Raw genomic sequence first — 27,955 nt, forward strand, 5'->3', positions numbered from 1 at the left:
ACATGTATAAAGTAATTCACAACACAGGATCTGCCAAACTTGAACAGCTGTGTATAATTCCACCACCCCTCCAGGCACCTACATTCACAATCTGTCACATGATCACTTGCATACACCACAGGGATACTCAAAAGCAGATCGGGGGTCACTCATGCCTTCTCAAACATTGCTCTTAAATACTAGAACGACCTCCCACAACATATTAGAGCCTCTTACTCTCTTCTTGAATTTTGCAAGAAGATAAAGACATGGCCCTTTAAGTTACCCCTCCTGAGGCTAGCCTCAAACACCTGTCAGAGCACCAGGATACTTTCAAAGGTGACAGCACGCTATAAAATACAGGATACATAAACATAACATAACAGGTGTGTTTTAAGCCTGCCCCAGCCTGAATTAATTTGCCATCAATCATTTCCAGGAATGTACCTTCTTTTTAGTATCCTTGTTTACCCACCTGTTTTTACCAATTAATGAATCCCTGATAGGGGTAGATTAAGAGGGCCCTCCTCCTGATGATTGTCAAATAGGCAAACGGTCTTTACAACGTGGGCTATGCCACTCGTGCCGTTTCCCGCAAGTGCAACCACACTTGCCTTAACCACGCATGTGCGTAGTTAAGGCATATGTACGGTGTAGAAGCTGGAATGGGTGGGCCCAGGAACAGGAAGAATTGCGAGAGGACATAGTGAGGAAGGTGGGGCTGAGGCTGGGTTTTGGGGGTGCGGTAGTTAAGGGTTAGGGGTAGTTTTCAGGGCTGAGAGTGGGGTTAGTTTCAGGGCCCGGGGACTCAGGGAAATTTTAAGGGCTCCGGGTAGTTTTTAGGGCTCAGTGGTAGTTGGAGTAGTTTTTTAGAAATGGGGGGTCGGTGTACCTTTTAGGGCTCAAGTAGGTCGGGTAGTTTTAAGGCTCAGGCGGGTTAGTTTTTAGTGCTCAGGGGGTCGGGTTCGTTTATAGTGCTTGGGCTGTGTCATTTTTAGGTCTTGGGGGCACTGGGGTAGATTTTAGGGCCCAGTTAGAGGGTCAGGTAGTTTTTAGGGCTCAGTAGAGGTTTGGTTCCTTTTTAGGTATTGGTGGCATGGTCATTTTTAGGGCCCGGGGGGCAGGAACGTTTTTAGGGCTGGGGGACTCAGGAGTTTACTTTACCACACATAACCCTTTACCACAGAATTGATTGGTAAAAGCCTGCATGGAAAAGGCATGAGTGGTAAAGGAATGCGTTGTTCAGACGCAATCATGGGTAGGGAAGCACTGTAGAGGCACGCATGGTCTGGGCATTGCCTGGACAGAAGTATCACACCCCAGAATGCATTTTGTGAAACACCTCAGTAAGGTAAGAAGGACCTTAAGTTGTGATACACAGTTGCTGCACATGGGAATTTTTGTTGGGATCCTGTTATATGCTCTTCAGTGATGTCAACAAAGGCATCTGAGAACCAGAGTAGTAGCTTGAAAACAATAGACTTGCAATTGTTTGTTTGACAAGAGTCATCCATAGGGATTAAAAACTCTATAGCACGTTTTTTGTTTAGAAAGAGTCATCCAAAGGAATTACAAGCTCTGTCACATATTTGTTTCACATGAGTCAGCCAAGCAATCACCCATATAGGTTATGAACTATTATACATTCCAAATGGACGTATATTAGCACAGAAGTATTGTAGTCCTCTGCTGAAATCAAAGATAGTGAGTAAATATGTAACCAGGGTTACAAACTTCACATGCAATAAAAATGAATGCTTTCATGTGACAGTTACCTGCTCGTCCCCGTGAATGAAAAACAAGCACAACTTAGTTATTTCCTCATTTTGAAGGTAGCTCTTGGTGGTAGCCAATGTTATTGTAATCCTGATGTTTATTCAGGTATTATTTTAAAACGAAATTATATTTCAACTCAGAAGAAATCAGCATTTGGAAAAGTTTCAAATGGTAATACAAAGTGAAAATATTGTGAGTATCAACTGCTATATAATAGGCAACAAGTCAAGGTAAAACAACATAGTTCGAGCTCTAGCTATAATAAAGCTTTCCTTTGTTTTTTCGATATCAATGCTTCAGTAGTCCAGATTAGGCCTAGCTGTGCACCGGGGAGTATGGTGATATACAGATCCTCTGTTGCTCTCTCTTGTGCACTCACCCTTTTGTCAGGCCTACTGTGTAACTCCAAAAGAGTATTGTGGAGCTGGCTGTCGGTTTTACTGAAGTGTGGAAAATATCCATGATTGTCAGATCTGGATTTCCAGGTTAGTAAATCCTAGCAGTTGGTCATATTTATTGTATTATACTAGTATCATACTCCCAGATATAATCTTATTTGCCCAGGAACATGCAGGCTTAAATAGACAATCTTCAAATGCCTAGGTATAATCTGATCAGAAAATGCATTCCGTATTTCAAAGGAGAATTAATTGAAATTCATGGATGCAGGCCTGCAACATGGTCTTTATGCTGCAGCTTCGGTCCTCCCTGCCACACAATAGCGACTTGTCATTGTCTGCTACAACGTGTGCAGTCAGTGTCTCACAGGTTTCATTGGGCATTTTATATTACATGATCAAAGTAAGAAGCCAGAGCCCCATACTGCTTAAATCTAGAAGTAACACAAATTGCCCATTGACAGTAGTCTTAGAATATACAGATCTGTAGGCCTGTAGCTTCCTCTACCTCTGTGTGCTCAGTTTGCAGCTGAAAGCCTTCTAATACAGCGTGATGAAAAGCTGCGGAGTGCAGACTTGTGGCACCCTGTGTCTGATGCTGCTGACTAACCAATGAAAATGAAAGCATGATGGGGACCAGGGTGGAACAGCACATCATACTAAGTTGATATAACGTTTTTGACTAATGCAGCCTGACTGAAGACACAGTATCATAGTGAGATCAGTTTCAGGATAGCGGATTGGTGGTTTGGTAGTTTTTATGACTGCTCTCATTGTAGTGTTGTGCCTATATCCCTAATAGGCTCTGTGCATTGGAATAATATTAACTATAGATTTGACATAGGACTGAGGTCAGTATGTCTCTATCGAGTATAGTAAACTTAATTGTGTGTGTGCCAGCTAACTCAGAGGTCACTAGAAACTTTCTTGACTGAACAAGAAGGGATTATTCTCTGACAACCGCATAAACATGACAACTTTGTTTCCCTTAGAGTCGGAACAATATCTTCAGAGTCGTGGAAACAATAGATAACTATTTCCCTAAGTCAATCGTGCATGCTTCATTTCTACAGAGTTGCACAGAAATAGAGAGACAGGCGTTTCAATAAAAGGTTTATTGAACAGTCTTCTTCTCATGCAAGAGATATGAACTGCTACAATCGTAAGACAGAATGCAAAGTATAATGTGTACAGCGTAAACAGTAAGTATAAAATAATACTGTAATAGCATTGTCTGTTGCTATGACATATATAAAAAATTCATACATAAATAACACAGGCTAAAATACTCAACTGGTGCTTCAAAATAATCCTACCCCAGTGTACCTAACCTAAGTCTAGTACTAGGGAAGAAGTAGGTGCTGCTTTAGCATAGTTTAGTTTTGCCAAGAATTTGCCAAAGGTTTCTCTAGGTTCTAATCAGCTCCATACCTTAGAATGAGAGAGGTTTGTATCTCTTTCCCGGGACTCGATTTCCCAACACCCGCAAGGGAAGTCAGAAACACTGAAGCTGGATTCTGGCAGGTGGATGACAGCGTCTGGTCAGTGCCTCAGCTGGGGAGTTGGCTTCCTTCGATACTTGCTGTGGCGAGCTGCATTGTGCTAGTAGGTAGTCAAACTGCACAGAACCACACAGTGCTTTGCCATAGCAAGTGAAGTTATATTTATAACTTGAAGGTGTTTAGGAATGCCAGTATTGACGTAAGAGTCGGGCATATGAACGTCACAAATGAACCTCTAGGAAATAGATGTTCATGCATAATAATGAGTTTCTTGGAGAAATCAATTTTCAAGCAAGGGGATGTCCCTAACGGCTTAAAAGTCTGGTTTTCCAAGAAATCATTGTGACTTAGATGAATGGATGGAAGTGACCGTGCCTGTATTTGGGTCGCATGGGCTATGCCTAAACAAGGACTGGATTTCGATGCCTATATAAGGGAAATGTGGATTGTACCTATATAAGGGCATGAATCGGGAATGTCATACTGAATCTAAATCGATACACAACACCATCTGCATTTGTAAAGATAAATGTGTGTCAATGTCCCACTTCAGATTCCACACCTGCTGTATAGGTGTGGTGAAAACCCACATAAACTAGAGTCAACATCAGGATCACAGTTAATGAGTAGGAGGTTTGAAGTATTCATCTACATATGACCAAAGGAAATAAATGTTCCATTGTAAAGTATGGGCCACATGGCCTGATAAATTAGGCAGAGTTAGGATCTTCCAGGGAGTAAATCAACTCAACAAATACCACTAGCTAAGCAGAATATATAATTAAAAGTGCCATCAAAAAGAAACTTAAATACAAATGATTTCATCCGGAGCATTGGATCACTACTACTGCAAGTAACAGCTAACTGTAAAAAGTGTGGCTTTTCACTGGTTAATTAAACTTGATGAGCACTGATTTTACTTTGCAATACAACAATAAAATAAATATCATCATACTGAGCCCGATTCACATAACCAACTTAAGACAAAATCCTAAACTTACTACTTTTGGTATTCACAGAAGGCATTTAGTAGTAGTAAAGTTAGGATTGTGCCCTAACTCTGCCCTAAGTGTGCCCTAAGTCTGTCTTGAGTCTGTGTTATTCTGTCCTAAGTCTGTCCTAAGTCTGTCCTAAGTCTGTCCTAAGTCTGTCTTAAGTCTGTCTTAAGTCTGTCTTAAGTCTGTCTTAAGTCTGTCTTAAGTCGGTCTTAAATCGGTCTTAAATCGGTCTTAAATCGGTCTTAAATCTGTGCTATTCTATCTTAAGTCTGTCCTAAGTCTGTCTTAAGTCTGTCTTAAGACAAAATCCTAACGTTACTACTACTAAATGCCTTCTGTGAATACCAAAAGTAGAAGGACAGACTTAAGACAGACTTAAGACAGACTTAAGACAAAATCCTAACTTTATTCTACTACTAAATGCCTTCTGTGAATACCAAAAGTAGTAAGTTTAGTATTTTGTCTTAAGTTAGTTCTGTGAATCGGGCCCACAGTTCATGCAATGCATTTGGAAAGGATTACACACTTATTAGCAATCATACTTTTAATGGTGTAGATAGAGCATCTGTATTATTAATCAAATCACAGCACTTGTGGAAGCAGTACTTACGGTTATATTGAAAATTTCCCCAAGGTATGTACATGCTTCTATAAGACTTTCACGGAGGTTGTTATTTTTGGCAATTTCAATGAACTTCTCCAAGTACTGAATACCTTCAAATATTTTTCCTTGACTGAAATATAAACGAACTAAAGGTTAGGGTAAATTAAAATGTAGTATCAAACATTACTTATTGAAAACATAATGGTAACTACTGTGGTACTGTTTATCAATTAAATACCTTCCTGAATCAAGACTATAGTATCACAAAGATGAGTTTAGAGATGGGTTTTAAGGTGAGACCATCTTCATCTTTAGAGGATTTGCAGGCAATACAAAGTTTTGGAGGTGGAAGAGAGTCCAGACATGTCAGAGACTGATGGAAGAACTCTGTCATGTTGGCTAGGTTCCTCCTGGAATGCCCTGGTGGCTTTAACAAAATGGAACCAGGATGGGAGAATGTGCAGGCCTGGCCTTCAGCAGCAGGGTGGATGGAGTATACTAATGCATCAGGGTCACCGCTGTGCATGGCATTGGTGGTTGCACCTTCTTCTGCACTGGCTTGCAAACAGAATGAAGTAGTGCTCACATTCTCATGTCTGGCCAGATGCACTTCTTGCACTTAGGCCATGCGAACGCCCCTTGGTTTGCTATATGCAGACCTCCAGAATATGAAATGCCTTGATAAAACTCCTACCTTGAGCATAAACACCCACCAATATAACGTGCGCAGGACAAGATTAGGTCCAGGAAGTGGGGAAGGAGGGTCTAGGAGTTGGACCCAATCTATTGGCCAATGGAACATGAGAAGGGTGGGAACCACAGAGACAAACAATGCCAACCACATAGTGTGCAGTCTAGAGCATGCATGTATTGGTGGCTATATAGATCAGCCACACAGGACACAGAACAAGGGGAGCAGAAAACAGAATACTTACATATCACAACCTTTGTTTCCAATCCTAGCTAATAACCTCATAGGTCACCAAAAATCAAGATTAAAAACAGAATGTAGCACTAAAGCAGCCATGCTAAAATTGTTAAGGATGCCCTATGCATTCTAGCATCTACTGACTCGTGTCTGCATTTCCTTCCTGATCCCTCAGCTGCATTCAATACCCTACTTAAAACACTTATAAAAGGGTTTAGGTGGTATTAGTAGAATGGTTCCAACAAGGATCTCATCATGTCTAGCTAAAAAATTCCAACTTATAATAAAAAGGAACAGACACTATCAAATCCTAGACCATTCCCATCAAGAGTAAGTGTTCGATACTTGTAAACAGTCATCTTTAGCCACTATAGTAAACATCTGGGAACTTTTCTTAATACCTCGGGCAACACTTATTAGTGTGCCAATGATGCTCAGCTTTACCTAAAACCTGAAGAAAAATCTCACTTGATTCAGAATACCAAGCACCTGCAATCATGAATAGGGCACCAGCACTTAAAACTCAATTCTGCCTTAAGAGAGTTTTGCTGATCTCACCACATCATATCAAACTATCTGTTATCACATGGCTGGTCTCTCTGAATATCTTTAATTGCAAGCCCTCAATTAGTAGTTGTACTAAAAGTCATGGATTTTGTCTAGACCAAAGAGAATGTTCAGGCTCATATTAACAATTCAGCTAGAAGTACACTGCTGAAACTTCCTAGAGGGATTACATTTTGCTAACCAGAATCAAGTATGAAACATAGTCAAAGCACTCTCAAAACTAGACTAGTTAAACCCTCCTTTATTAGGTACACCTAAAATGCATTCTATTCCACTCAAAGCTGCCCTGCAGGCCACTGAAAGACTAGTTGTAGCAAGAAGAAATTTTGATCATATTAAACCCATTCCTATTACACAATGGATTCCTATTGAAGCATGAATTATCTTTAAAATGGCCTGTCTCATACACAAGCATGCAAACCCATGCAAAATGTATCTCTAATCTATGTGACAAAGAAGCTGCTTTAATCTGAGGCTCCTGCCCCCGCATAGTTGAGAATCCTTTCTTCTTGAGGCACTGGCCTTCAAAAACAGAGGACCCTGGTATAATGTTTCTCCCAATCACCCAAGAGCTGGAACTACCTCTCACATTCTCTAAGGAATATCTTATGATATTCTTCTTTTTTTAAAACGTGAGAATTCTCATCATTCATGGCCTCCTGTAGCTGTGACAACCTATGCCTTTTCTGCAGATCAGTGCATAAGTAGTGTTCTCGAATTTATTGAGCACATTATCAGCTTGTGAGTAGAAAATATTAAGCCTCACATAACCATTTATTTGGATAACTTGTTACTTAAATGTTATCATCTTTGGCTCCCAATCAATTTTCTACTTGAGATACTACATTTTGGAACTTTGTTTCTGTTACAGAATTGTTCCGTTTTACATTTATGCTAATAATTCTCCTGTAATGTAAACTGCTACCATGCTAAATAATTATTTCATGTAATATAATTGCATCTCATACAATATGTTGGGTGAGTTATTGTGTGGCTGCCATGCAAACAGTTGTAGCTCTGGATCTACATTCAGCTACAGTGGTTCTGAACTTGTGGTCCTCGATCCCTGGGGCTCCGCGAAGCCTACTCGGGGTGGGGGGGAGGACTGGGTGTCCACAACAGCTTTGAAAATTAAATATTGAAAGACTAGCAAAGTGTATATAAATAAAGAAGCAAAAGGTAGAACTGAATTTTTAAACATTCTGTAAATGAAGGAATTTGAAATTGAAGACTAAAAAACGGAGTATCCTCAGATTGACTTGTGGGAACACTGCACGTGCATCAAACAAGATAATTATGGATGATGAGTGGCCTCAATTGAATTTAGAAAAGCTCCACCCTTTCCTATAGAAATCTGATTTGCTTATATTTCTTTGTGAATTAAATAAAATATATTTAATCATCTGTATATTTGTTTAATCAATGCTTGTTTGTGTATATGTGCATTGTTTTGCAGTTCAAATAATCAAAAATGGTAAGGCCAGGATCCGGGGCTTCCTGTAATGACTCAGTGGGGGTCCATGGTTTCAAATAATGATTCAGAGGGGTCCTTGGGTTTAAGTGGGGGTCTGCAGGAGCTAAGAATCTAACAACCTTCGAGCTATATAATATGCTCTTGCAATGCAAAACAGTATTAAGAAAGCAATTACGCATGTATTACAATGGCATGTTACATGTACGATATTTGCTATTGTTAGTTTTCCAGGAAAATATTTAATTTCTGCAAGTTTCTCAACAGTGATTATCAGTGGCTGAGATTTATTCAAGCATTTCATTAATCACCGTGTTGTTGTTGCAGATGACAGCCTAGGTGCAACTGGTATGCCCAGACATGGTTTCCAATGCTCAGTGTGGCACAGTACTAATGAGCCCCAAGAAGGGCAAAAATGTACTGGGGTTGCTTGTGATCCCTTATGGAGGCTTAAGGAGGGAGCCTGACCTGGCAGTTAGGGATGGACTGTTCTCATGAGGAGCAGGGTTGGCGTTGATTTGCATAAGGCAGACCTTTGTTACATGGCAAGGAGGACAAACAAATGATGGACTGGGATGTCGCCCAAACGATTGCCAGTGGCTGAAAATAATACAAGCATTGCATCTATCACCTTGTTGCAGCACAGGGCTCAAGCTACACCACATTGACTAGCTGCAAGTAGGGCAAAACTGGTCTGGGGCTGCTTGTGGTTCCTTCTGGGACAACCTTGAAAAGAAGTTCGGGACTGACAGTTCTCATGAAGAGCAGGATCGATACTGCTTGAGCACAAGGCAGACCTATGTCTAGAGTGGGATGGTGGGCAAAAGTGATGGGCAGAATGCGGCCAAAGTGAATGCCAGTGTTTGAGAATAATGAATAATTCAAACACCATCCATCACGTTGTTGTTGCTGCAGTTCATGCCCTAGGTGTCACAGGCATGCCCAGGCATACGTTCTGTGCACTGCAAACGACTAGAGCTATATTCTGATGCACTACTGGCACTTTGAGCGGCACTCTTTTGCACGCAAGCTAAGAGGAGCCCACCGAGGTATGCAACTTGGGTGCACTGGTCTGTTTGTTGTGATCCAGTTCACACATTGAGGTGAGCCCATTTTGTTTTGCTCTGTTTCTCAAGCAAGGAGTTGCCTTTGCATGATGGACAAAATGACAGCACTAGTTTTTGAACTGAGATGAAAGGTCTTGGCAGGCCATGCTCTCAGCTAGAAATTAACATAGGACTACATCTTCGAATCTCCTTTAAAGGTCCACCATCAACACTGGAAAGGGAAACAAGGCTACACCCCCAGAGATCCTACTAATAGAAAGCGAGAGAGGACCTCCTCCATGGAACAGACACTGGTAGTAAACAGGTGGCCATCTTGGACTGACTCACTCAAAACAGACCTCTTCCTTGATTCCTCAGCTAACGAATTCACAGGTTAGAGCTATCCCCCTTCTACCCTTAATTCACTTCACACTTTACAAGACCCATTACGTCATGTACTCCCTGACTTTGTCTAGCCCTCCTAAATAGTTCCATCTTTACTATGGAGCTCACAGGTGTACATATCTATTACATTAAATACCCCCCAACCTTTCAAAATAGAAGCCTAAGGCTTTAAACATAAGTTATTATAGAACGGCTGATACAATACGCTATTACTCCAGAGCGTGCCCATAGATCCCACCCCAGACATACTAACCCTCATAGTGATTGATATTATTTCTTATAAATATTAGCAACCACTAAGATTTATGACAAAGGATCCCAGCGCAATACCTAGAGTGAGATATAGTAAGCCAAGTTAATCCCACCCCTATAAATTGCAAGGACTACTTACCACTAGGAGACCTACTATTCCAAGGAGCCATTACCTGGAATAAACAGGGTGACCTACTACTCCTCATACTCTCCAAATATATCTCCTCCCACACTACCTCCTTCACTATCTGACCCTCTCACCCCCTACCCCTATTTGCCTAACATTCCATGCCCATACTATGGAGCCCATGGGCCTACACACCTATTCCATCAAATACCCCCCTAGCCTCTCAAAAAAGCAGTCAAAGGTTTCAAACACTGTCCACTAAAATCACACCCAGAGACCCCAATCTCTGACCCCTTTTTCTCAAATAATACAGGACACATAACGATTGACATTATCTTCTACACCAAAAGGAGAGCACGACGGCGGAAAGCATTTCTTTTCCTATTCTCAATTGCATCCATTAAGAAAATTGCACACGGTCTTACATTATATATCATTCCCTCCCCATTCTACAAAGCGACAGCTACAACTACCATTTATCATAATGGGATCATCCTCATGCAGGCATCATACTACAACTTGAAAATACTTGACTGTATCTTCCCGACCATCAAAGCGAAGGTGGCAAGATCCCATCCCACCTCCCCAACAAACCACTCTCCTAACCCTCTGACTGATTCCCTACCTGACTCCCCATCCAGACAGGCCTCCTCTGTACCTTACAGTTCCTACAGATCCACCCCAGACCTAACCGACACCCCATCAAATGACATACATTTCCATAATTGCTACTCCTCCCCCAGCACCACCACAATTTCTACTCTAGCCGCCTCGCCTCACACACGCATCACCTCACCCCCAGCCTTTCCACAGGCCCCCTCATCCTCCACCACCACTCCCCATCTCCTCAACCACACCTTTTCCCACCCTTCAGTTTGCACACCCCTCCCCACCTCCCTCGCCACCCCCATTAACTCTGTTGCGGATTCTGCTCCAATCGCTCCTTACACACTTACTCCTGATCAGTCCACAGTCCCACCCTCTCCCTCTCCCTGCTCTACGAATTGCACCGTTCCTCCTCCTACAGCTCACACCAGTACCCCCTCATGCCCCCACTTTACTCCCCCCCTTCCAGTAACAATCAGGCTCAAACCTTGATCTAGTAATTTCCAAAGTACTCTCCCCAGTTGGAATCTATTCTCCCCTGTGACTGGTCCGGCCATCACATAATCACTTTCCATATAAAGGACGTAGTTAAACTACTCTCTGTTCAATCCAAGGGAACAAAAATTTGGAAGAGGAACCTAGTAAACCTCAATCCTGCTGCACTCGCAAACGCTAGTCACATCTTCTTACCCCCACCAGATGGACTAGAGGATGTACAGGATCTGACCAATCACTACTTCCACTCTATGAACAGGGTACTTGATAACCTAGCACCCCTACAATGGAAAAGAGTCTCCACAAAAAAATCTAACTCCTGGTATGATGGTAGGTTTAATGAAGACAGAAGATCACTGAGAGCAATTGAAAGACAATGGAGAGCCGCTCCATCTGTTGCCCACCTTAAATTATTAAGAGGCACCAGAAACTCCTATTACAGAAAGATAAGACGTTCAAAAGCTGATTTCATATGTAAACAATTAGAACAAGCTACGAATCACCCCAAAAAACGATTCAAAATTATCAAAGCTCAATCTAAGGGTGTCTCCCACTCCCCCAAGCTAATCCGGAAACACTCCCCAATTGCAAGGAACTTGCCTCATTTTTCACAACAAAGACTGAAAACTCAAAGACAGACCTATTTAACAACCTATTATCACATACCTAGCCACACATGAACTCCTTGTAGACCACACCAAAGGCCTTGCTTAACTCCTCTGCAAAGCTGAACCCCAGGAACAACGTCTCCTGGACCACCTTCAACTTCCAGAGTGAAGAAACTATCTTAAACACGCTCACGGCTTTGAATCCCTCCAATCATTTTACTGATCCTCTCCCAGCAACCCACTTAAAGACCTCCATGTAACTGCTAGTGCCCCTATGGACCAGGATTATAAATACCTCACTTTTGCAAGGAACCATCCCAGAAACCTCAAAGCTGGTCAGGTATCCACCATCCTAAAGAAAGTATCAGCAGACCCGTCTGACCTGAATAACTATCGCCCAATATCCAACATCTCCACCCTGACCAAACTACTTGAGAAATGTGGCCACATGCAGCTTAGTAACCACATTGACCACTTCAACCTGCTCGACCAATTCCAATCTGGCTTTCGATCAGGGCACAGTACAGAATCAGCCATGACCCACATAATAGATGATGCACTACAAATACTGGATTAAAACAAAGCCTGTTTGTTAATACTACTTGACTTATCTTCAGCCTTCGATACAGTCAAACACGACAACCTACTTTGTTGTTGTTGCAGCTCTTATTTTTAGAGCATCGTAACACCTCCTGTGTGCAAATCAATATTTCCTACTACCAAAACAAGACATTCCCACCCCTTAATTTGCTCCCCCTGTAAATTATTCACCACTCCCCAAGTCTGGTCTATGTTACAACCATGTACTACATCCAATTTTGTATTACTTCTATGTAAGGCTAGAGATTCCGGAGGCGGAATCCGGGAATCAGAAGAACGCGATTTTTAACTTGTGAGAACGCTTTGCATGGTGATTGTGTTATTCTTTTAAAATACAAAACCCACTTAATTTCTCACCGGCTGCGCTCACTCTTCCCGGGGGTCTTGCATTCCAGGCGGCCAAATAGGGCTGACATGGACGCAGGATTCTGTTACTCGGGCGCATTACCACGGGCGCCATCTTTGGGGGAGTGGAGGTCGGCGGGCTAGTCTTGCGGGCTACACGGGCCAATAGACTACATATAGAGCCCATAACGCCAGCATTTCATAGCTAGAGATTCCTGAGGCGGAAGCCGGGAATCAGAGGATCGCGATTTTTAACTTGTGAGAACGCTTTGCATGATGATTGTGTTATTCTTTTAAAATACAAAACCCACTTTATTTCTCACCGGCTGCACTTGCTCTTCCTGGGGGTCTCGCATTCCAGGCGGCCGATTAGGGCTGGCTTAGACGCGGGATTCTGTTACTCGGGCACATTTCCACGGGCGCCATCTTTGGTAGAGTGGAGGTCGGCGGGCTAGTCTTGCGGGCTACACGGGCCAATAGACTACAAAATGAATCTCACAACGCGTACGCGTAGCGTACGCGTTCACCGGGCGTGCCGATGGCGCGCCAGAAGCAAGCCCATCTGCGCCCGTCCGCGGCCGGACGGGGCTAGGGGCCACAATCCCTGCTCAAATTTATGACGGTCCTCTTAAATACTCCCGTGAGGCACTCCTATCCCTCCGTTACAGCGACTGCGCTCTCATCACCCCCTTAAATTGTGATCTTAGTCCATTACACTGCCATAGCTGCGGCTTCATCCTTCTATCTTCTTCATCCAATACAAATAAGGACGTTGCTGACTCTGCACAGATTTCTCATTTCAACACCAACAGAATAAAACTTTCTGATTTTACCTTCTTCAGCCTAAATTGTAGATCACTCCCTAGACACAAGAGGGATATTTACGACACTCTCGGGCTCTCAACCTGAGGCCGTCTTTCTCACTGAGACATGGCTAAATGATAGCTCCGGCCCAGATATCGCAGGTGCTCTCCCCCAAATTATACCTTTCTGGGGAGAAACCGTGTTGGCAAAGAAGGAGGAGGAACAGCAATTATTTACCAAAACGGGTATAAATGTAAATGGAATGACCTGGACTTCCTGGACCTGGACTGGATTGTGAAGCTGGCCGTTTCAAACTATCACTTTCACCTAATTTTAGTCTCTCTGGTGCTTTGATCTATCACCCTCCAGGACCAATCAGTTCCTGGGCAGCCTCTTTCCCCGATCGTATTGCCCTGCTCCTGCTTCAAGCTACTAATTTCTTGATCGTGGGCGACCTTAACTTACATCTTAACGATATTTCTCAACCAACTAGTGTTAATCTTATTGCGGACTTAGCTGCTCTGAACAATATGCTCCATAATTCTGGTGCCACGCATAAAGCAGGTAATCTGCTTGACCCGATTTTCTCTAACTTCACCACAGTCCTATGTAAACCGGCTACCCCTATCCTTTGGTCAGACTATTTTTTGGTCAAATTCCAAATTAAATATGAGCAACCCCCGAAAACTATTCCATCTTCATCTGGGTCCATAAAAGGCAGAAACTGGAAAAACCTGGATGCAAACAAACTCAATCTTCTTCTTGAGAACACCAGACCGGTAGCCTCGATTACCACTCTGGATGAAGAAGCGGTCATCCATCATTGGTTCAGTGCATCTATTGATTCATGCCTTCCCTTCTCAAAAAAGAAATATAATAACCACTACTCTCCCGCCCCATGGTTCTCTGAGGCCCTCAAACAGGAAAAAACCAAATGTAAAAACTTGGAGAGACATTGGCGTAAATATTATGATCCTAAAATTAAACAACCGTATAAATTAGCCCTTAGTAATTATCATCTATTATGTAACAATGCTCTGGCAAAGTAAACCAATGCAACGATTCTAGAAGAACAAAATAGTCCCAAAATACTTTTTAAAGTTGTTAAAGAACTCTCAGGGGCTTCTTGTCAGCCTAAACCCCCCCCGCCTTGATTCCATACAATGCGATGATTTAGCTGATTTCTTTTTACAAAAATCACTACTATTTATGATGATTTCGAGAAACAGCCACTGACAGCCACCATTCCCCCATATCAATCTTCCTTGCAGGAAACTATTCCTCCTAACAATGGTATTGTTCTAGATAAATGGTCTCAACTGGACATCACCTCATTTCGTAACATCTTAAGTAGTATTAAATCCGGTTTCCCCAATGATCCTTTTCCTCCTTCAGTTTTCCAAACCCTGAACCTCTTCACACTCAATATAATCATGGAATTATTGAATACTTCCCTATTGGAAGCCAAAGTTCCTGCAGCTTGGAAACACGCCATGATTGTCCCCCTCTTGAAGAAAGCTAATTCAGACCCAGAAGTACCATCTAATTTCCGCTCCATCTCCCTTCTCCCAATCTTTTCGAAAATCCTGGAGAAGTATATTAATGTCCAGCTTATTAACTTCATTGAGACGCATAACTTCCTTCACACTTCCCAGTCTGGCTTTAGAGCAGGTTTCTCTATGGAGTCCACATTACTGGGTGTCATCGAAAACATCTGCCTTCAAGTTGATAAAGATGAAACCGTGGCACTTATTCTCCTTGATTTAAGTGCCGCGTTCGACACTGTCTCCAACTCCATTCTCTTGAACACCCTTCAATCATGCGGTATCACGGGTTCTGCGCTTGAGTGGCTATCTAGCTTTTTATTGAGTAAGACTTTCCAGGTCTTTTCTTCTATCTCTAAATCTAAAATTCATGTTTCTCAGTATGGGGTTCCTCAGGGTTCCATACAGAGTCATTTGCTCTTTAATATTTATGTCAGTCCTTTAGCTGCTATTGCTGAACAAGCTGGGCTCACGGTATACTCTTATGCCGATGACACCCAGCTTATTTTTTCACTCTCGGCCAAATCCAACAATAACACCTCTTTGCTCAGATCCAGGCTGACAAAAATCGCAGATTGGATGTACACCAACAAACTAAAACTTAACAGTGGTAAAACCGAGCTCCTTCTTTTTGGGAATATTAAAACCCTCTGGGGCCCTCAACATTGGCCAGTACAGATGGGATCTCCTCCGTCTCCAGTGCAATCCGCCCGGAATCTTGGTTTCATTGTCGATAACCAACTGACAATGAGGCAACAAGCTGGCAATGGAGCCTCTACCTGCTTTGTCATTCTGAAGTGGCTGAGAAAAATCCTGTGGATGCTTCCGCTGCCCACCTAAAAAACTGTAATCCAGGCTCTTATAACATCTCAACTGGATTATGGAAATGTATTGTATTTGGGGGCAGGTAAGGAAGTGTTGCACAGGCTACAGGTGGTACAAAACTCCGCCGCAAACTGCTTTGTAATCTTCCTAATAGAACTTCTATGTCAGTCTCACTACGCGATCTCCGCTGGCTTAAGATTGAAAACCGTGTCAAATTCAAAGCTCTGTGTTACATGCATAGGATCAACTCTGGAGTAGCACCCCATTATTTAAAGGCCTTAGTACATCAACATTGTCCTTCTCGCCTTCCTCAATCCTCAAATCAGCACAAATTTCAAATTCAGTCAGAATGGGTGGACGCCCTTTTTTCTATCTGGCTCCATCACTCTGGAACTCTTTGCCTTATCATCTACATATTGAACAACACTATCATAAATTTTGCAAAGATTTAAAAACTTAGCTCTTTAATCAATAGGCCCATCTTCCTAACTATTTCATCTGTGTTCTCACCCTTCTGCGTTTCTAGCGCCGGGAAACCTTCGGGTAGCTGCCGCGCTGAATAAATGCAATAAATAAATACGGCGATCTGATGTTAGCTGGCCTAGTCTCACAATATGAAGGTGGGAAAATAAATAAATGGTAAACAGTCAATGTATTCTTGCATAACACAATCATAGGAGGGGAGCACCTAAAGACCCCCCGCCGCAATTAAACAAGTGCCAGGACGTGAAATGAGACCATGCATGCTACCATCCAAAGTAATAAAAGCAAGATGAATGGAACCAATGCACAGTAGAAGAGCTCTGTGAAGAAGTGAGGGTGTTCTGTACATGACCCTGAAATACTGAGTAGAAATTCTAGTGCTGTATGCAACACAATAGAGAATCATGGCTTACGTGTTAGTCTTCAGTAAAGAATCACATAACCTCAGTTAGTTGAAGTACGGGTGAAATGATGATAACATAGTTTCCTTAAAGTACTTAGTAGTGCAAAGAATTAAAATAAGAAAGATACAAAGAGTAAAACTATATCAGGGTTAGCATATCATATATGTAAAGCAAAAATATAATGTGTATAAAAGCATACAATAAGGTTATTACTCCTATGAGAGTATCAAGAGGCTAACTCAAGTGATCAGTAGAGAAAGAAGAAAGAGAAGCTGAAAGAAAGAAAAAAGAAAAGAGAAAGAGGAGAAGAAAAAGGAAAACAAAGATTAGACGAGCGGTATCATATACATCCTGAATTCTATGCAGTTGTGGGCACAAGAGTAGTTCGATATTAATAGGCCTAACACATAACAGTGTAGTACAGGTAATAATGATTAGATAAGAAGATACAAGGGATGCGTCAGTAAGGCACGAGGTGTGGTTCAGCGACATACAGTAGTGTTCATGGAGGTTTGTAAGAGTCGAGATAAGTTTCCATGGAGTTCCACATGTAGGAATATCTACTTCCATGAATTTCCCTTGAGCAACCCTATAACCTCTCATTTTAGACTGATGAAAATGCAGACAAATTGACAAAAGCTCTTTGCGGAATATAGCCTCAGTAGCATTCTTATAGTCAGTGAACACTTTTCCTTTTTCTTAATCAGTGTCTGCGCAGAACAAATTAATCCTCACTCAGTCAATTATTTGGAGTGTCAGTTAATTAATTGTGATCATGGATGGCTCCCCATCAACTTTCTATTTTGGAATGTGGAAAATATTGAACAGAATAAATGATGTTTTAGTATTATTTTAATTTGTAAAGCTCACAGCTACCCCGGAGGGGGGTAGGAAGGGTGGGAGGGGCGGTTATGGCGCATGACAGATAGGAGGGGTGCATAGGCGCAACAGATTCGAAAAGCCAGGTATTCAGATCTTTAAACAAAGCAGGAAGTGATGCACAGTTTCTCAGTGACTCTGGAAGAGAATTCCATAGTTTCTTATCTAAATATGCAAAGGAACGCCCTGTCATAAGAGTCAGGCGGAACATAGGCACATTGAACAGGGTGCAATTCATCGATCTCATTGATCAAGGAGGATGTTACAGTGACACCAAATCCTGAATGTAACATGGCCCAAGTCCTGCTTTAGCCTTGAACATATAGCATGCAGCTTTAAACTTGATGTGGTTAGGAATCGCAAACCAATGTAACTCATGAAGAAGATTGGAGACCGAGGCTGATTTGGGAAACCTCGTGGCTGCGTTTGACACTATCCGACCGACGGGTTGTGGCTTTGTCGGCACTCAAATACAGAGCATGGCCATAATCCAATCTGGAAATGATTAAGGCCTGGATCACAGTCCTTTAGCAGGAACAGGAATCATCTAAATGATTTGTTTTAGACATTTAAGTACCACATAACAAGTGGCGGTCACCTTGGCCACTTGAGGCTTCATAGATGATTTATCATCCAGAAGGAATCCCATATTTTTAACTTTCTGAGATAGAGTGGGCAGGGCTCCTAGGGAGTCAGGCAAATGCTGTGGGCCCCAAAGAGAGGAGTTTTTTCCCCATAATCATGACCTCAGTCTTGCCGCCATCGAGTCTGAGTGAGTTTTTATTCATCAAAAAAGAGATGCGAATCAGGCCCAGGCTCAAATCTGAAGGTCAATGACTGGTGTTTTGTGTCATTCGAGCCATTTTTTCTTTTTAACACGTACTCCTCAGATTCACCTCTTAGGTTAAAATTAATTCAATGGAGATGAATACATCATAGGTTTCCCAGCGTTCTTCACACAGTTTTGTTCGCTTTTTAATGGAGAATCGTGTGATGTGCCAATATAGGCATCATAACAAAGAACTGTGAAATTTTCAGAACAAAGGTTAAATTCCACGGACTCTGAATGTACTCTAAGAATGCATTATTTAATCTATCATGGATCAGAACATTTAAAGTGAATTTATCCAGAGTAATTATTAATACCACTATGTTCCTCACAGGGTCTTATCCATCAGTATGGAAAAAAGCTATCATCAAGCCTCTTTTAAAAAAAGGTTACCCTCGATCCAGCAATACCTTCTAGTTATAGACCTATTGCCTGCCTTCCCTTTCCCGCAAAAATATTTGAAAATTTAATGAATAGGCAACTTTCCAACTTTATAGATTCTAACCACCTGCTTGATGACACCCAGTTTGGCTTTAGGCAAGAGCATGGAACCGAGACGGCCCTCATAAAATCGGCTGATGAAATCAGAATGATTCTGGACAGAGGCGGTGAAGCAGTTTTAATACTGCTTGACTTGTCCGCGGCCTTCGACGCGGTCGACCATGCCACCCTGATCGACCGTGTCTCAGCCATGGGTAGCCAACATAAGGCCAAAGACCTTCTCGCATCGTTTCTTACCAACCGCGTTCAAGCGGTAAAATTAGGCTCTTTCTTTTCTCCCTTCCTTGTGGAGTACCGCAGGGTTCCTCGCTAAGTCCAACCCTGTTTAATATCTATGTTTCGGACTTAGCGAGGGTGATTAAATCTTATGGCATTAGTCTCACTACCTATGCGGACGACACCCAGCTGGTGCTATCAGTACACCAGGATGGGCTTTCAGTGGCAGCGAACTTCCAGGAGGGAATGCTCGCCATTAGCTCCTGGATGTCCGCCAATTGTTTAAAGTTAAACTCCGACAAGACGGAGGTAATGACTTTAGGGAAACTTGAACCCGTCTGGTCCCCCCTTTGGTGGCCTAACGAGATGGGCGCGCCACCTGAACCCGTCACTAAGGTTCGTAATCTGGGAGTCTTGTTTGATGACAGACTACTTTTCCATCATCATGCCAACTCCGTAGTCTCCACCTCCTTTCTTTATTCTAAAGAAAATTAAAAAGCTTCTTCCTTTCCTCCCCACAACGGCAGGTAAAACCCTCATCAGCAACCTTATTTTTTCAAGGACTGATTATTGTAATGCCCTCCTCCTCAATGCGCAGGAAAAAGTCCTAAACAAGCTTCAATTGGTGCAAAATGCCTCAGCTAGAATTCTACTGGGAATACCCAAGTTTACTTCCGTCACACCCGCCATTCAACAGCCTCACTGGCTTCCTGTAAGAAGCCGTACGAAATTCAAAGCACTCTGTATTGCTTATAAAGCAATTAACAACTCTGGTCCCCCGTTCCTTAAATATGCTTTCCGTCCACTTGTAAACTCCAGGACCCTTCGTTCATCTTCTGCTTACTTGCTCAACATCCAACGTACCAGGAAAGCTAACTGGGGCAATAGATGCTTTGTGATTTCTACAGCCAGACTATAGAATTCCCTTCCCCTCACCATCAAAACCTCCCCTACCCTCCTCATTTTCCGGAAACACATTAAAAATGTTGTAACTGTCATTCTCTGATCACCCAAAGCGCCAAGACACCTCAGGGTATTTGCGCGCTATAAAAATTGCCAAAACATAAACATAAACAGACTCATGAGGAGAAACCTTATTTTGGGCATATTTGTACTGACTGCCAATTTAAGTTTCATCTAGGGCCAAATAAATACAATCAGAAAAAATCTCTTTTTAAAGAGACAATATACACTTTCACACTTTTCATGCCTTTCGCATTGTTATTTGCTGCTAGGCAGATGGTGCTTTTTCTAAAATCGATAACAACCGGACTACACATCCACATTAACAGAGTGAAGGGAGGGTACTTAGATATTTGCAAAGGAATTATATGTAGGATTTCACTTCCATCTGTATTAGGACCATATAGTTAGTTGATAGACAACCACGAATGGTCTTTATTGATTAAGAGCTCAGCAATTGCGCATCAACCTAGAAAATATTTGAATGATCAAATCTTTACAATGCTATTCCTTTTTAAAATAAAACGAACGTCCCTTTTATTAACAGTATCACTAGAACTAATAACTAACTCACCTACCAAAGCAGATCTTAGAAGCCCCTCTTTATCAATGATCACACTCGTCACATGCAATAATAGTATTAGCTTAGTACCCTTTATAAATGTTATTCACCTCACCATATTTGGATAATTAGAAGCCTGTTGATATTCCAATAATCCATGATAGGATTTTAACCATGCGTTCTGCTTTAAATATCCAGCGTGCCACAATACCAATATAAATGGCAGTGCTTAAGGCATACTATCTCAATTAACTAATCTGGTCCCATCACTCTGAAATAGCTGAATGCATGTTTCCCGGATTCTTTTCAACTCTTCTTTCCAGTACTCCTTTTTGTCCATGAAATGCCAGGCTATCCGAGGCCAGACAAGTGGAAGACTCCTCAACAGCGATGAGTTCTGTTTCTTCTCAACTTGCCTTTAATGCTGTCAATATAGTGAACATCTCTGCTGGTGTAGGTTTTAACATTGCATGCTTTTGTTCTTTTAAGCTGTTGCTGAAATACGCCCACATCCCTGTGGCTTGGTTAATAGCCAAAAGGGTTTTACCATCAACAATTCCCTGGTATGAGGGGAAAACGACATAGTTTGGCTATAAAATTAAATACATGTAGGGTGCTACTAACTGTTTCTCATCTTGGGAGCCGGGGTTATATGTTAAGTTTAAACTATTTGTGTATATAAAAAAAACTGGCAGCTATATTTCTTCCCAGAGTTGTATCCTTCATTCTATGTTCTCCTTTAGCTAGTGTTGTAGGGAGGGTATGAGTGTCGCAAATCCGCCTACTAGGTACCTCACATCCTTGGCTTCATTACCTTCCAGATCCCACCTACCGTCAATTTATCTTGTGGTGTATCATTTATTGAGGAGACCCCTACACACGACTGTGTCCCTGACCATAGAGGTTATAAAAAAATATAAGATGTGTTCAGGTTAGGGGAGTCATGGGAAGAATATGTATATTAAGAACTAACTGTAGTTCAATAAGAGATAAACAGAGCAGAATAAAGCTAGTCAAATACCTTTGTCCATAGATTCCGAGAATGCTCATTAATGAGCATTACCACACCATTTAAGGGACATCATCTGTTCGGTACAGACACCAATAAAACCATTGGCACCCTCAGAAATATTTTCTGGAGAGCCAAAGAAGCTTGCATTAATGCATAATCCGTGTCAATTACATTTTTGGTGCAAATGTATTAGTTTAACTGACACTTTTACTAAGGTAGTTTCTATTATTATTTTGTTGTATTTAGGTGGGAATACAGTATACAGGAACTTTTCGTTGGTAGAGACAAATGCTCCTTTGTGTTATAATTTTTCTGCTTTCTGTGATCAGGTGCAGCAATTGTTTGACAATGAAACACACACTCTTTCTTCAGATAACAAGTTGTTGACTTGATGCTCTAATGCGTTATATCACCAATTGTAATTGCTTGGTACATGAAACTGGTTCGCCAGAATAAAAGAGAGCAACTTAGTTCTATCAAGGGTTGCAAAGCAAATTAGAAGACGTTCTGGCACAAGTGATTAACCCTCCTAGTAAGTGTGATGAGCTTATAGAGCTAGTGGTCCAGTTGGATATCATTTATCTGAAATTTGTTCAGAAAAGACCAAAGTATTATTAGTAGGCTCGCAGTCAGAGTAGAATACAGTTACAGAAACGTCTGAGCCAATGCAAGAAGGAACTATCAGAGGACCCATATTTAAAGAAAGCATAGAAAGAAAGGTGTGTTGTAAATGTATAATTATATTGTGATATACCCAGTAATTTGATGAAAGTCAAGTATCGGGGACAAGGGCAGGGCCGGCAAAGCTGAAAAAATCACCATGACTTAACAGAGCTTTAAAGAAGCTCATTTTTTAGGGGCAGCTCACAATACAAGGAGATTAGGTTGGGGTATTTAAAGGTCAGCAGTGTGGCTGCAGACAATGTGCTTCACATTGAAGGAGCCATTTGGGCCTGCTCACTGCTTGGAGTCCTGATGCTGAGACGTGCTGAGACAAAATGGCTCTAGCTGGCTCGGGCTGGGAGTGGTGCAGCACTGCCTGCCAAGCAGGTTGGGGGAAAGGTGGAGTCTTATAGCGCAGCTATTAAGCCCCATGGCCAAACCTAGCAGCAGGGAGGCTCCAGCCCAGAGGGGCAGACAATAGCAAGTGAGGCAGGTCGAAGGTGGCAATTGGGCACAGACGGCAGGCAGGGAGGGGTGGTTCTGGGTCTCTGCAATGTGACTATTGGCAGCCTGGGAAACAAAGAAAAGTACTTGTTGAGCTCTGAAAAGACAGTGTAAGCAGAGTAAACCAAAAGCTGTAAAAAGTGGAAAAAACTTTTTGGGGAACCCAGTTATGGGCTCCACAGGGACTCACAGTCAGGGTGGCGGAAATGGTGGAGCCTGCTGCCTAGCAGGGTGAGAGTCTGTTGATGTCCATTTGGAGAGATGTGGGAGGACCTACACACTGCATTGAGGTGAAGATGGCCTGGGTGGAGGGAGAACTTGATACGGCAAAGGTTCATTTGGCAGACACATGGTATGTGATGGAGCACACAGACCACAAGTTGCAGGACATAGATATGCAATTACGGGAATGAATTGACGGGTCCCATAGAGCTGAACTAAACAGATTGTGACTATGTATATCTAGCTATTACCTAGCTGGAAACAAAAGTTGAAATGCTGGAGAATGGAGCAAGGGCAGCCAAAATCAGAGTACCGGAATGACCCCCAAATAGTTCATGTTACATGGCTGCATGGTGAAACTCAGCTCCTTCTGAATTTCAATGTGATGTAGAGTAAACAGCGAGTGATAGTGACTGTAGTTAAGTCCGCTCGCCTGCCTGAGTGTCAGGAATCAGTAGGGTGTCCGAGGTTTTACAGTGGCAACGAGAACACTGGTGAGGCATACCCCTTTAAGGCTATATGTTTACCCTTGATGGAGCCTCTACACTTTGATCCCCTCACAAGTTTGCTTTGACCTTGCTCTTTAAATTCCCTTTTGGCTTTGGTATACTTCTCCTCACTACTCCTTTATGGGTCTTTGATCTTCTACCTGTTATGCTGACCTTGCTCGCTGGACTTTATTTTGGCTTTTTTGTATTGTTGTGTTTTTCTGTCCCACTCACTGCTCAGATGAATCCAGATTCCTTTCCTGAGCTTGAGGCTTACCTGCTTCACATCTGCTTGGCTTAGATTGAGTGTTGTCAGCCTTTTTGGAAGCCAAAGAGAATACATGCTTACTATATGTTTATTCTTAATATGATGTATCTTTGAATAATGATAAAATACTGTATGTACCTTTTTTGATTACTGGGTCACTTTATCTCCTGAGAGTCTACGTGATTATTGGTACTGTGACCGGAGACGTCACACCAGAGAAAATTGTGCCAAAGACTTGAGCATGCTGCTTGTCTCTTTCTCTTTCTGCCTCTCATATTCATTCTGGTACCCCTCCGGTGATTGACACTGTCTTTGCATAGCTTTTGGTACAGACAGGGACACGCTCTGTAGAGGGAGATGGACTGTCGTCATAACTCGACAGATAACACTGGCAAATCCTGACATTAAGGGAGGAGAAGTATAGACTGGCAGAGCCACTGGAAAGTTGAGCGATGTAACGCAACGAGACTGTATCGCAAGAAATGCTACAAAGAAAAGGGATTTAAAGAGAAAGCATTTCAAACTAAGCATATTTTTGGATCAACATAATTCGACAGAGGATGGGGAGTTGCCACCTCAGCATGTGCCTGAAATTGTATAACCCCCCTCCAACAACTTGCTCAGTCAAAGTACTAAACTAGGTAGCACCTAGCTGTGATCGATTTGCAGTCCCGGACTTTGATTTATAATTAGTAGCCTGCTGGGCAACATGGTTAGTGCCGAGCACAGCTGGTGGGTGGATGGTGTAGGTGAGCTTGTCTTTGGTGTTCTGCCTGTGAGGACGCACTCCAGGCAGCATTACATATGCATCCTCTTGCCAAACTAGACTGATGGCCAAGATGGCAACCAAGTATGTCTAGAGTGCAAGGAGAAGAAATGGCATGAGGCTGATAAGAATACAATGTCAGCCGCAACAGCCCACTAATCAGAGTGCCTAAATAAAGGCCACCAATATGCTCTCCAATGACCTTAATAAAGCACTGCAACAACTAAGTGCAACAAACACAAACTCCACTGTATCTGCTCCTTTTTACTGATAGAACACAAGCGGTTAGCCTAGCACCTTACTCCCCAGAAGTCTGAAAACTCATCTGTGGAGTGCCTCAAGGCGCATCACTCAGCCCACCCTTTTCAATGCAAACAAGATCCTTCTGGCCACTGTGATTCGCAAACACACCATCAACATCCTCTTCTATGACAACTACACACAATTTACACTCTTCCTCTAGGACAAGACCCCCAACACAATAAAAAAGTCCACTGCCTACATGAATGAAGTCTCTAACTGAATGCAAGCCAACTGTCTCAAGCTCAACACCAATAAGACAGAAGTAGTGATCTTTAGCAAGAACGCTTTACCACAGAACTCCAACTGGTAACAGTCTTAAATCGGGCCCACACAGAGAACCTATGCCAGGAATCTCAGTATAAACAACGACAGCAAACTGGTCATGACCGCACAAGTCACCGCCATCACTGCATCCTGCTTCTAGACTCTTAAGATACGGAGGAAGATCTTCAAATGGCTCCCACGCAACTCTAGAAAAACTGTCACTCATGCCCTGTTCACCATCATGTTGGACTATGGGAACACCCTCTACACTAGCATCACTATGCAACTAACGTGAAGACTACAAAACATCCAGAACTCAGCAGGCAGACTCAGCTTCAACCTTATACATAGAACTCACATCATACCACACTTCAGGGAACTACACTGGCTCCTGATATGCAAAGGTGCTCAATTTAAACTTCTCACACACACATTCAAGGCACTACACAACTCTGGCCCCACCTACCTGAACAGTGGCATATCCTTCTATCCACCACCCAGACACCTCCACTTTGCAGGAGTCCTACTCACACACATCCCATGCATGCATACAACCAGATCATAAAGATGGATGTTCTCTTACATCACTCCTAAAATATGGAGCGACTTCGCACTCCATATCAGAGCCTCTTCCTCTTTTCTTGAATTCGCAAGAAGGCGAAGACTTGGCTTTTCAAGTTAACAAACTTAGCATAGGGAGTGCTAGACTCACATATTTGCTAAGCACCCGCATACCCTTGAGGGTGTTAATAATGCACTTTATAAATTATCACAACATAAGAGCTCCCTGACCCATTCTCCACAATTAAAAAAGTGGCAAGTAAAAGGGTGAAAAAAGACTAAAAAAGTAAGTAATAATTAAAATAATGAAAGTGCACCAACAGGGACCTTAAAGATGCACCTGATTTTGCAATTTATCTTACAATTATTCTATCCCCAGGTCCAGTTAGGTTTCAGATGCACATGATTTTTTTAGTCTGTTTTGAAAACCATCATAAAAATGTGTTTTGAATTGATAGATGCCCATCAGTTCAAAGTCCTTTTCAGATAGTCTTGGTTAACTTTATGTAATCTTTGGACTAATTGAGCTGCTACTAAAGTATAAGCGATCTGAGATTATTGTCACGCTGCTTGTATAATGCTTTGTGAGGGCATTGTCCTTCAAAACTGCTTGCGGGGTTAGGTATTTCACTAACCGATGATTATAAAATTTCCCTACCCTCTTTTTATGAGGTTTTTATTAATATATGTGACATGAAAAAGGTACATATGTTACTGCCACACAGAAGCTTTGATTGTAAGATTGATTTGAAACCTGCTGCTCAAATACCCTTTTGCCAAGTGCATGCACTCTATTGGGATGGAAAAGTCCGACAGAGGTGCCAGAATCTGAGAATTTTTGGAATTCCTAAAGGGACTGAAGGCTCTGACGCAAGGGCCTACCTGATCCGACTTTAAATGCATTCCCAGACCTGGGCGACTGGGACTGGGATTTCCAACTTCAACGGGTACACAGATTGCCGATTGTTTCCAAGAATAAAGAGAGCAAATACCCTCGACCAATTCTGGTTTACTTCGGCAACTACCTACTAAGACAGACAATTTCCTTGAAAGCAAGACCGAATACACCTGTGACTTGCGACAATATAACTTTCTTTGCTAAATCAGACCTTAGCAAGGCTACTATGGACAAGAGATGGGTGCTGCGGAAACTGATAGACCCTTTCAAGTCTAGGGGTGCTACAGTATATCTTCAGGAACCTGCATGTCTTAAAGTTATAAAAGCAGGGCACACTCATTTTCTCAATAATGTTAAAGACGCAGAGCAACTTTTGGCAAAAATGGATACTCAAATCTAGGTAGTTAACTCTACAGAAATCTAGAATCTGAAAGTTATGAGTGACCACTTTGATCTATTAAAAAAGGGAATGGGGATGGGGATGGGCTGAGGTCTGGTACACAAGTTTAATATGGAGGGGGAGATTGCGGGGAGACCTCTCAGATGAGCTGCCCTTTCAACGGCAGCAGAAGATAGAGGGAGGCTTCCGGGTAGGTACTTGGGGTGGGACCTCTAGAGCAGGGAGAGAAGCTCAAGGGGAGAGGGAAGAGGGGGGAATGGGTAGGGGTAACAAGGGTGAAAATGACAGCACAAGCACAATTACATGTATATACCTGAATAATAAATGTAACAGGCACTGCTTACGGAGGTTAAAAACGGATAAATGTATCAAATAAACTGTCTAGCATGGAACGTCTCTGGTCTCAACAATAGAATTAAAAGACAGTTAGTCTTTGAAGAACTGAAGATGTATAACCCTCACTTTGCCCTCTTAAACGAGACTCGTATTCGATTTCAGGATCGTAAGATGATGGAGCAAGGGGGATATGAACTGATTACTTGTACTTCTTTGAATGTACTAATAAGGGGTGTTGCTATACTTAAGAAGAAAACTTTGAAGATAGAACTACTTAGAACTGCTGCTGACAAAGCCGGTCGATGGGCACTAGCACAATTTAATTTAATGAATGTAAAATATGTACTATGTGCCTTGTATGGATCAAACATTGACGATGCGGGGGTTTTCGATCGTCTCAATATTGAACTTTTAGATTGGGAAGGAGACATAATAATGATGGGAGCCTTCAACTGCGTAATGAACTACAAAAGGGACACCACCAAGACGAATCCATCTCAGCGTATGCGTAAAACCAGGGCAGCTATTTTAGAGCTATCGCACATTCATAACT

At 42.2% G+C, this 27,955-nt stretch overlaps 1 protein-coding gene across 2 annotated transcripts in view; it reads right to left on the reverse strand.

Annotated features, from left to right (window-relative positions):
* Positions 1-27,955, reverse strand: part of TTC29 (tetratricopeptide repeat domain 29) — a 1,168,725-nt gene that overhangs the window by 360,157 nt on the left and 780,613 nt on the right. For both annotated transcript variants that reach the window (XM_086963296.1, XM_086963297.1), the window contains exon 9: positions 5,264-5,387. In XM_086963296.1, coding sequence (XP_086819422.1) covers positions 5,264-5,387 — 124 coding nt within the window. The remainder of the gene's footprint in view (positions 1-5,263; positions 5,388-27,955) is intronic.

This window comes from Lissotriton vulgaris, chromosome 3_1 (genome assembly GCF_964263255.1).
Source record: "Lissotriton vulgaris chromosome 3_1, aLisVul1.2, whole genome shotgun sequence".
Taxonomy (NCBI): Eukaryota; Metazoa; Chordata; class Amphibia; order Caudata; family Salamandridae; genus Lissotriton; species Lissotriton vulgaris.